Source organism: Pholis gunnellus (assembly GCF_910591455.1).
Source record: "Pholis gunnellus genome assembly, chromosome: 5".
NCBI classification, from domain to species: Eukaryota; Metazoa; Chordata; class Actinopteri; order Perciformes; family Pholidae; genus Pholis; species Pholis gunnellus.
Genome location: NC_136531.1, coordinates 14,362,877 through 14,373,681, shown reverse-complemented (window position 1 = coordinate 14,373,681; position 10,805 = coordinate 14,362,877). Strand labels below are relative to the sequence as shown.

General features: G+C 37.6%; 2 protein-coding genes across 4 annotated transcripts in view; both read right to left on the bottom strand.

Moving 5' to 3' along the window:
- LOC306695443 (uncharacterized protein) overlaps positions 1-3,557 on the bottom strand; it is a 4,718-nt gene extending 1,161 nt beyond the window's left edge. Inside the window, exons 1-5 of one of the 2 annotated variants that reach the window (XM_079158685.1) lie at positions 3,331-3,557; positions 2,942-3,074; positions 1,955-2,053; positions 1,056-1,850; positions 703-845 (exon numbers count right to left, since the gene is read on the bottom strand). In XM_079158685.1, the coding sequence (XP_079014811.1) occupies positions 703-845; positions 1,056-1,850; positions 1,955-2,053; positions 2,942-3,047 (1,143 nt within the window). In that variant the 5' untranslated portion in view covers positions 3,048-3,074; positions 3,331-3,557. The remainder of the gene's footprint in view (positions 1-702; positions 846-1,055; positions 1,851-1,954; positions 2,054-2,941; positions 3,075-3,330) is intronic. The other variant, XM_079158686.1, reaches the window with a different exon arrangement.
- Positions 3,558-5,324: 1,767 nt separating this feature from the next.
- LOC306695744 (N-acetylaspartate synthetase-like) lies at positions 5,325-9,045 on the bottom strand. 2 transcript variants are annotated; one of them, XM_079159062.1, is made up of 3 exons: positions 8,730-9,045; positions 8,224-8,388; positions 5,325-7,327 (listed from the first exon to the last, which is right to left on the bottom strand). In XM_079159062.1, the coding sequence occupies exons 1-3, from the start codon at positions 8,929-8,931 to the stop codon at positions 6,936-6,938; spliced, it is 759 nt and encodes a 252-aa protein (XP_079015188.1). In that variant the 5' UTR covers positions 8,932-9,045; the 3' UTR covers positions 5,325-6,935. The 2 variants fall into 2 exon arrangements, with proteins under 2 accessions (XP_079015188.1, XP_079015189.1); XM_079159063.1 differs by having other exon boundaries at positions 8,865-9,045.
- Between the last annotated feature and the right edge of the window lie 1,760 nt (positions 9,046-10,805).

Below are 10,805 nucleotides of genomic sequence, written 5' to 3'. Positions count from 1 at the left end.
AATTACATCAAGTTATGTCATGTATATTATTGCTTGTGTGAACCAGAACAAATAGTTGCAATAATAAATATTTTTGTTTTAACAACGGATGAAATTATGTTATGAATGAAGGAGTTGGTGGAGACCCAAAACAGAGATTAAAGAGAGGGACTATTGGAGATCGTGGGGTGGCAAAAGACTCTGAGGTTTCTGTGTATAAATTGTTTCCAAACACTTTTGCCATATAAACTTTCTAGGGTTATGTCAATGTTGTGTTTATATATGATTCCACTGGCCCAGATAAACCCCCAAAAAGCACTCAATTCAGCTTTTACTACAAGTTCCAGTAGTGTTGCTTTGTATGAAATTGAAGAAATTGAAAAAATGTCATGCCAAAACTTCCTTTTGGTTATTAAGGACAACTGAACCAAACCAGTGAAGTTGCAGTATAGTACAATCAAAACAATGAGCAGATAGAAGCTTAACATCTTTGTGGAGCTGAGGCAAGCTGTAGAATGAGAATGGTGATATTTATTTGTGGCTTAATCACTATGAGCGACACCTTTCACATGAATCAGTGTTAAAGGTCTAGTGTGCAGGATTTAGTGGGTTTGGGGTTGCAGATTGCAACCAACTTAAATTTCTCCCGTGTGCTTCTATGACAATTTCTATGGTGACATTACAGTCATGCAGAAACAGACAAATGCAAACAGCTAAACAAACCAGTTCCTCTTGACTTTTTATGATAGCCAGGTCTGCGCCTTTGCTTTGACAGTACTCTCTGCCCAGAGTCCAGTTACTTTTGCCAGCCGAGGTATAGTAGCAGTTGTACTGAGACCTTATCCAGCCAGTGGGGCACTTCTTAGCTGAAAATGCAAAATGTGTGTTGATCAATAAGTGTTTAAAATCAATGATTTGGAGTTCATTTTTAAAATGGTTTGTGGTGAGTTTTGATTTGTTTTTCATTAGATGGCACTGCCTTTTCCAGCATGATTTCAAGAAGAAGGCCAAATGCTTTTTGCCAGGTTAGAAAACATTTTGCAATATGAAACATATATCTTATACTTTCCACTTACCTGGGGCTATTTTCTTCAGTCTCTCCACCTCTGCCTGTATCATGTCTTTCTCAGCAGTCAGGTTGTCATTTTTCGCCTTCAACTCGTCTCTCTCCACAATTGCATTTTTGCAACTGCTTTCAAGCGCTTCTCTTTCCTGAACCAAGGACGCGTAAGTACCCTGCAGCTCATCTAACGCTTTTGTCAGTAGGTTGCAAGAGTCCTGCAGAGTGTCTTTTGATATTGTCAGGTTTTGGTGACTGCTTTCTAGCTTCTCTTTCTCACTGCTAGATAAGTTGTATCTGTGCTGCAAATATTCTACCTTCTTAATCAACTCATTGTAACTCAACTGCATATGCTCTCTTGATCTAGTTACATTATTTAATTTGTTCTGTAAATTGTTCTTGTCTTTGGTCACTGATTCAAAACTGGCCTGTACCTCATTTTTGCGTTTCAAAACTGAATCAAATCGATCTTGTAACAACTCTTTGGCTGTAGACACAGCTTTGCTATTATTCTGTAACATGGCTATATCTCCTTTTAGCTCTTCTATCTCTTTGCTGAAAGCGGTGTTACTCTCCTTTAACTTGTTTTGGCTAGATTGAAGTGTGTTTGCATTTTCTGTCAGTATTCCGATATTGGTCTGTATTTGGTCTTTCTTTCTAGATAAGTCTCTGTTACGTTGCTCTAACTGACTACGGCTAGTCTCAAGCTTTTTTACATTGTTTTGCACCACCTTCAGGTTCTCCTGTAGTGTCTCTTTTTCGTTACTCACAGCTTTTAGGTTGTTCTGATGGTCTTTTGCTACTTTTCGGTCTGTGGGAGATGAGAGATATTGATTAATCAGTGGTTTTACCATGACATCAGAAAACCTTCTAAAACGTGGCTATTTGACAGTGAAAACAAAGAGGTAGGCTCACAGTGGACACTCTGACCTATGATCCCAAGCAACAGGAGAGCACACAGCAGCCCGAGAACAACTGTAGCAACCCTGAAAGGGCTGTTTCTCAATGCATAAACTGAAAGACAGAAACAGAAACTTAAAATCAATGAAGTGTTCTGAGGAACTTGTAGTTCATTGGTTTCATCTGTATTACAATTTCGAGTGGTGTTGCAAAATACTATACAAAACATTCATTTCAAGCCAAAGCGCTGACTAATTAATTATTTTACAAATACAGATCATTAATTATTATTTTACAGATTACAGATTCCAACATAAATCACATAAAAGTTGAATAATGTGTAACAAACCAGAGGAAAACCTGTCAACCTTGGCTGTATCTTTACAGATACATTCAGAAAGTGGTTATGGAAAAAAATATTGAGAGTGAAATATCTGCAATATAATAATGCAACAATTCTATGAATCCTATATTAATAGGTCCGGCTGAGTGATTTGCAAATTTGCCCACATAGACCTGATATATACCTCAATATAAACTATGCCAAAATCACTGATATATATTGTTTCATGGTAGTACTATTTTCATGTAGACGTAGCTCGCTTAGCTTCTTTTGTCTCAGTGATTTTCAACTATCTCCACTCTGTCCTGCTAAATAGGGAATACACATTCACCATATCCATTTTAAAAGATGAAAGGTCGAACTGTTAAACGTTTGAATGTTGTAATTAATGCTCATTCTGATGTGCCAAAAAATGTATTATTGCACCTTTTAACTGCAAGTTTCAGAAGTGTGCCTTTCCAAATATAAGGTTATTATAAGATATTATTTCTGATTTCTGTTGATCAGAGTTTTGAATCTGAAATATATAAAAAAGTTGCTGGCTGCGAATCCAAATCAGTGTGCAGAAACATTAGTTAGAGCTCTGTTGAGTTTATTGTCTCATGGATTATATTATTTATATTGTCACATCCTTTGGAATGAAGTTCTCATTTTATTACCTGAATATCGGAGCTTGCTGCCATCTCCTAAAAGTTGTCTATAGCCAACTTTACTGTTGTCAATGTCCATGTTTGTCACTGTAGAGGAGTGGTACTCGACAGTCATCTTTGCATCTGATTCATGAGCTAGAGTCTTAGTAAAAAATAAAAAAACAGTGGTATTAGATTCTGAAACAAGTCTGAGATAATGTTTAAAAAAAATCTGTGCCCTTTCAATTATTTCATTCAGTAAGTTCCTATCTTAACATAAGAGGATACTTCATTACCTTGCATTACCTTGCTTGAAAAATCTGCAAATGTTGTTACGTGTTTTTGTAGTGCAACACTAATAATACCAAATGTATAGCTTAAATACTATGAATGTAAGATACAAACAAAGTAAACCTTACCTCAGCTTGTAAAGATGATGACACAGTGAAAGAATTGGAAATATGGAGGAAATCTTGGAGAGTAAAACCTAACCTATTGACTTCCTGTAACTACACCCTGCAAACGCTTGCTTCAATAAGTGCCACACTGACTTTAAATCCTTGTAGGGTGACTTCACACTTGTCTTCAGTGGGGAAGAAACCTTCCTCCTCCTTGGTCATGAGGGCATTAAGACTGCTGTGTGTGATCATGGAAAATAAAGCACTTTCAGTTGGTATGATCTACATAGAGCAACAGCAACTATTTGCCAATTTCACAATATGAAGCACATGCTGACATGAACGTATATGAGGAACAACAGATTTCACAAAACACAAAGATGCTGAACATGCAGATTTCATATCATCATACTGGGGAACAGTCTGAGTCAGTTTGATTACTCAAGTTTTGTTCCAGTGTATTCTCAGCAAAACATCCGTTCCAAACTCAATTCCACAGAACACCCTGGACCACAGTGGCAGAATATTCATATTCATTGTTATATAACATTTCTGCTTTATGTTTCATAAAATGTATTAGAGAAAAATAAGAAATGTCTTCATCAAATTCATTAATTTTGCAAAGAGCATGGACTTTTTGCATCCAAATGGACATAGGAAATCACTGAAGGTTTCCACTTTCAAATGGCAAGTTACATAGTTCCTAAACAGCTATGGTTTACATTTGTGTGTCTACTTTGGAACGAAGGACTCCAACACTACAAGCATTGAAAACATTTATTTTTCCATTTTTTATTATGCACAATAGCAAAATTAAAATTCCATCAGCAACCAACTTCAAACAATTTTAACTTGCATCTGAGAAGACCTGATATAAAGGCCACAGGCAAACATCTGTCTATACAAAACATATCGTCCCTCAACAACAGCTCGATGGAAAACATTCGAAGGAGCCACTCGCGTCACCAGCAAACATTGATGGTCGATGCTCTTTTATGACCTGTGTGTGGCTCTTATGCACATATTAAAACAGTTGGTACTACGTTGGTAGTGATATTCTAAACCAGAGGTCTTCAACAGGGGGTCCGCAACCCCTAGGAGGTCCGCGGAGGTACTGCAGGGGGGTCGTGACATTTTTGGTTGATCAGACAATTTTTCCTATTTTTTTTCTATTTTTTCCCCACAAATTTAAATGTCTTTAAATACACATTAACAAGAATCCAACATATCGTAGCGAATGGATAAAGGCAGAAGATGTTATCTTTCAGTCAGAAATGGACACATTCAGCGACACACAGGAGCTCTCTCAAGTTGGGCAACAGTTCACTCTCAGCGTGAGACTAGCCTGGACCTGTCCCTCCAAACCTCCTGCTCACAAAGAGGAGGACCCGCCCCTATCGCTGCCGTGCCAATCACGAGGCCGCATGTTACATGATTGACCGAGGACGCAAGTTGCAATATTATTTGAAAAGAAGATACCGTTGTAAAAAAAAAAAATTAAAAAACAACGACATTTCCTTCCCGCACAAATCCTTGTGCAATCATTTTTGCAAGATATTCCTGGCTAAAACACTGTCCTATCCACAACAGCCAACTACTGAGGCCAGCATATTATTGTGCCAAGTGTATGAACATTGTTATGAGCGAAAATGTATCGTTTTGTAACTCGACCAAAAAACATGAATCTGTCCATTATTTTAATAGTTCAGTATTGTATGCAAGATAACAGGTATGTTTATGAATAGCAGTGGCACTAATAGGCCATCACTCATTTGTCGTTATCACATTTATGTTTAAAATAAAAATGTCAATCTGAATAGCTTGTATGCATGATTATCCTGCAATTGACAATGTTGATATTGGCATTGGTATCAGCTGACAAGGTATGTTTCTAAATGGCAGTGGCACGGCCACCCTACTCACTGTACCTTGCACATGATTAAAATAAAAACATGAATATATGAACCTGTGCACTATTTGAATAGCTTATTATTGAATGCACAATAACAACGGTATGTTTATACATGGCACTAGGCCCAGTTTAATATAAAACACAATTTTATACAATATATATAGTCGGGGGTCCCTGCTCCATCCCTCTATCAGTTTGGGGGTCCTTGGCTTGAAAAACGTTAAAGACCCCTGTTCTGAAGCGAAAACACTGTTTTCTATAAATTCAGTATATCTCTTTCAGGATAGAAGGTCTTGGATGTTGTAGTGATCCACAGGCAGTCCGTCTTACAGTGTGCTCATTTGCATATTCATGTATTTCTGTATGCTGTAGGCAAAGACTCTCCCACGGTACAAAACATTTCAAATAAATTCAGCTGAACTGAATCGTTAAATGCTGGTTATAGTAACTGTTATGGGGCTAAATAGAAAGTTGTAGAAATGTTCAATTATATAGTGTTAATGGTCATTTGTGTACCTTTATAAGGACTTGGGAGGATAAAATAAATGCTACAGTACCATAAAAGATGGCATCTTCCCTCAGCTGCTGAGGATCTTGGTGCTGAGTAAGTCAACTAAAAGGAAACTAAGAGGAAGTGAGGAGTTGTTAGAATCTCTGAGAAAGAGCCTCAGACAGAGAATCATGAAAAAACAGAGATGAACTCTTCATGGAGTATAGTGAAAGTATTGTTCACCCAGAGATAAAAGTGTTGTGGTTCATTTGAATGTTACAATGATTGATAACAGAGTAAAGGCTTAAAATAGAAAGCCTGCAGGGCTTTATGAATATGAGCAAAGCCGTGCAACTGAGATATTCATTTTCAAATTATTCACATCTTTAAAAGGGGCACTGTACCAATTTCAAGGTTACTCATCACAATGAGTGCATTACTGTGAAAACAGCTGTATAATGTCCTCTGTTGTTCTGGAAGGAGCCATCCAAGGCTTGGACTTTTAGTTTAAGACTTGAAAAATGTAACAGAAAGCCTTTGTTACTGTAAAAACATGCATTGTAGGGTATAAAAGAAGTGGACATTTAGGTGACAAAGGGGTCTAATAAAAGGCGCTGTTGCGTTGCCTTACAGGAAATACATTTTCTTTGGAGCTAGGTCATAATATCTTGGCCTCTGCTGCTTTGATTTTGTATGTTTTTTAATTTGTCATGTAAGGCATTTATAGCATCAGAGACAATCACAGACATCATTAAATACATTGCTGAACTACCCCGTTAATACCAGCCAGTGCGGTCATAGACATGTTATATAAATATATATTATATACTTGAAAATAGAGCCATATTAATGCATTTCAAATTGAATCAAAACTCAATTACAATTTAAAAGGTACTGAAATCAAAATGTATTGCTTCTTACTCACACATTGAACTTTCATCACAAAGCATCTCAAATGAAAAATCCAACAACTCATATAGATGCCAAACCACAACCTGCAACCACACTGCTAGATGCCAAAGTCCTACACACTGTCCCTTTAAGGGTAAGAAAGATTGTTGCCATGGTTAAAAGAAACAACAGTTGAATGTTGGTATGAGATAGAGCTAAACCACTGACTGTATAGTCAAAGTCAGCCATGCTGAACTCTGCACAAACAAGTTCAGTGGTGCTTTAAGATTAAGATAAGCATTTGAACAGACGACATCTGCCGTCATTTTTTAGTTACTTCAGTTTAGTCGTCATCTTGCTATTTTGCACATTGAGTTCGTAGTGATGATGACGGACCCTGTAGAAGATTTGTTCCAGTAAGCTCTGTCTTATACCGGGTGTGACGTACCCGTTAGTGAACCCCACAGATTGGAATCCCAGACGCTGGTAGAGCTTGTGGGCCGCGGGACTGTACGCTGAGGTTCCCAGGACAACAGAGGAATATCTGTTAGTGACAGCAAACTCCACAAGCTTTTGTCCCAGCGCCACGCCGACTCCACACCGCCGACAGCTCCGGTCAACAGACATCCGGCGCAACTCAACAGCACCTCCTGGCTTCGGCTGGCTGACTGTTGCTACCATACCCACCACTTTGCCTTCCAGCACTGCTACCCACATACAGGAGTCTAAAGTGGAGGGCAATGTCACAACATGAACAATATTAATAAAGGATGTGACAAAAGGAAAATCATTCAGTTTAAAACATAATCCATTTCATATTTTTTTCACACAGTCACTTCAACAAGAGGCAATTGGCCTCCACAACGAACTTGATCTTGTCATCACAATAATCATTCACAAGATGCACCTATCTATTGGGTTAGGTACCTATCCCAAGAGTGGTATACTACTGTTGTTCAGAGATAGGTACCTATCCCACGAGTGCTACTGTTGTTCAGAGATAGGTACCTATCCCAAGAGTGGTATGCTACTGTTGTTCAGAGTTAGGTACCTATCCCAAGAGTGGTATGCTACTGTTGTTCAGAGTTAGGTACCTATCCCAAGAGTGGTATGCTACTGTTGTTCAGAGGTAGTTCAGAGGTTATCCTCATGAGTTCAGTTAAGCCGGTCATTAAAGATTTTGATTGTATTTGTTTTCTTCTAAACATGCAGTACATTGTGAGTTTTGTGATGTAATACAAATGTCCCTTTATTATTTGTCTTGAGAACATGTATTAAACTGCAACAATTACGTATCGAACGTCTATTGTTAGTCTTTTATTTGTTGGGAATTAAATGCAAAAGTATTGGGGTGTTTTACCCTTTGTAAATAAACCGTAACATTCTGGCATATACAGTAAAATCACCGTAAAACCTAGTTATCCTACTATCACATAACGTAATCCAGTATACGGTAAAATACCATAAAAGCAAATTACGATAGCTTCACCGTAAAAAACAGTATGTTTCTGGCGTCCCTGCTGCCAGTAAGTTACCATTGTTTTACGGTGACATTGTTTAGAGTGCAGTTTTCAGTTAACACTACACATAAAACTTATATTACAATATAAACAATATATACTTGGCGATTTCATGTAAAATCCTTCGATGTCTTTCATGTCTCTGGTCATGGCGCACTCCAGGTAGCGCTGGATCATGCGTCTGCTGCAGAAGTAGCGCCCGTACAGTATAATTGCAGGAAGGAGTCCTATCACCCACCAAGACTTGGTGACGACAAAACATACAGCTGTTGAAAGAAAGATGGACAAGGTGTATGAATGTGAAGAAATATGTTAAGTGGTAGCACTTAACTAACTTTCTCTGTGGCTAAAGAACGGAGTTGCAGCCTACAAAGTGCAACATAAGAGAACAATACAACAGTAAAAATGTATTTGAACATTAGATAATCAATGACAGTAACATAAGAAGAGTTAGCAACCAGAAAAGAAAAATGCCTTCGCATTTGTGTCTTTCAAGGAAATACAGTCGCAAGGCTCCTAATCAGTGAGCTTGCAACTGCCACCTAACATATTTTTTTCCAAACTGCAGATGCATTCACGGAAAATGTCATTCATATTGTAATCTAACCTGTCATAGCTGTATAGAGCAGGAGACTCTCGGGGTGGTGTCTCAAGCCTCTGAAGGCAGTGTCTACTACCCTCTCTATCATCCCATCATAAAAGATCTGCTGTACTTTCAAATTGTCTGCCGGCTCAAACTTACGCACAACTAAAGTTTGTAGTCCCTTTTGAGCTTTTTGGACATCCTTTCGATATTTTTTTTCCTCCATATCAAACTTCTTAGGTCCAGCAGCTGAAAACGTCTGTCACGATTAGGCTTTGCCTCTGTGTTTCTCTACCCTCCTCGCTCTACCTGTCAGTCACTCCCTCAGCCTATTCCCTTCACCTGTGTGTTTGCTTCTATAAGCAAACACACCCTTGAAAGGTGTGTTTCAATACACATGAAAAAGCAAGAAGTATTTCATCTGTTGTAAAGCCACGTTTAAAGTAGTCTTCAATGTTCTCACAATCCATTTCTATGTCAAATGTAGGGTAACCTATGCCAAGGAGCTGCTTCTATGACTGCTTTGTTAAAAGTATCTAATAATTTCGACTTTCTATCTCATAATGACTTTCTAGCTCATAATTTCTCTTTTTTACTTTTTTTACCTGGCTGCTGATAAATGATCAAATCATCAAATGATCCCTCTTCCAGAATGGCCTGAATTGCAATACATGTTGTGTACAGAATGAACAACATAATAGAAGAACAACATAGTCAATCCATATGACATAAATAATATATATGAGAGTAATAACAGCAGGAGTAGTGCCAATAATAGCAGAACAATAATAAGAGAGACTGAATTACACACCATATTTGGTAAAAACCTCAACCAATCAGAGAAACCCCTAATCCACCACTAGATTTCATATTCTTAAAGAATTACACTGGCGAACGATAGAAGCAGGCTTTGAATCAGTCCAACAAAGATCATACTCAAATACCAACTCGTTCAATGTTGGCTCAAGGTTTAAAACGAAGCCACAAAGGTTTATCCATGAGCCCCAAAAAGGGATGTAGCTAATTTAATGCAGTTATTTTATAACAATTTCTGCAGTATGAAAATAGGCCGTGGCGGAGAAGGCAGAAGGCGAGGGGCTGGGAGGAGACGGGGAAACTAGCGGGAAGTGACTCACTTCTGATTTGAGAACTCTCAAAAGGTCTGTTGAGATCAAAAAGAACCAGTTTACATCAGACAAGACCAAGCATGCCAAATGTGACACAAGGGTGGGATCAGTTGGATTCTATATTTAACATGCGGTGACGCCTTTTGGATTTGATACTTGGGAAATGATACAGACACAAATGTTGGAGTGGAGGAAAGCATGAATGAAGGGCTAAAACCAGAGATATAGAGATAGAGATTGTATAATAATAAAAGCAACAATTCTATACATGAAGCTACATCTCTCAGTAATGTTAAACTGTATCTCACTAATTAACCGCATATAGCTTTTCAAATGTTCCCTTAAAAATACAGAACCACAAACACAAATACACCCACACATATTCTCTTTGTCTTCATCTCTCATTCCTTTTTGTAGTATACAGGACTGTCTCAGAAAATTAGAATATTGTGATAAAGTTCTTTATTTTGTGTAATGCAATTAAAAAAACAAAAATGTCATGCATTCTGGATTCATTACAAATCAACTGAAATATTGCAAGCCTTTTATTCTTTTAATATTGCTGATTATGGCTTACAGCTTAAGAAAACTCAAATATCCTATCTCTAAATATTAGAATGTCATGAAAAAGTATACTAGTAGGGTATTCAACTAATCACTTGAATCGTCTAATTAAACGAAACACTTGCAAGGGTTTCCTGAGCCTTGAAAAACACTCAGCTTGGTTCAGTAAACTAAATCACACGTATGGGGATTATCACAATATTCTAATTTTCTGAGACAGTCCTGTATATACTATGAGCACATGCTGCCTCCCACACTGTTTTTTCAACACTCTTTTCTTATGATATGATACACATTATCACTATCACAGTTATTCTAATTTATTTATCCTTATTCTTCTATAAGGTACTCTCCTTAGTATTTATGGAAGAATCAACAGTATTTTTTTTTTTTTTTAATTAACTCACAG

Coding starts and splice junctions, on each gene's coding strand:
- LOC306695744 (XM_079159062.1), bottom strand. CDS start 8,931: ATGGAGGAAAAAAAATATCGAAAGGATGTCCAAAAAGCTCAAAAGGGA. Junction 8,389..8,729: donor GCTCTATACAGCTATGACAG/GTTAGATTACAA, acceptor TTCTTTCAACAG/CTGTATGTTTTGTCGTCACC. Junction 7,328..8,223: donor ATTTTACATGAAATCGCCAA/GTATATATTGTT, acceptor CCTCCACTTTAG/ACTCCTGTATGTGGGTAGCA.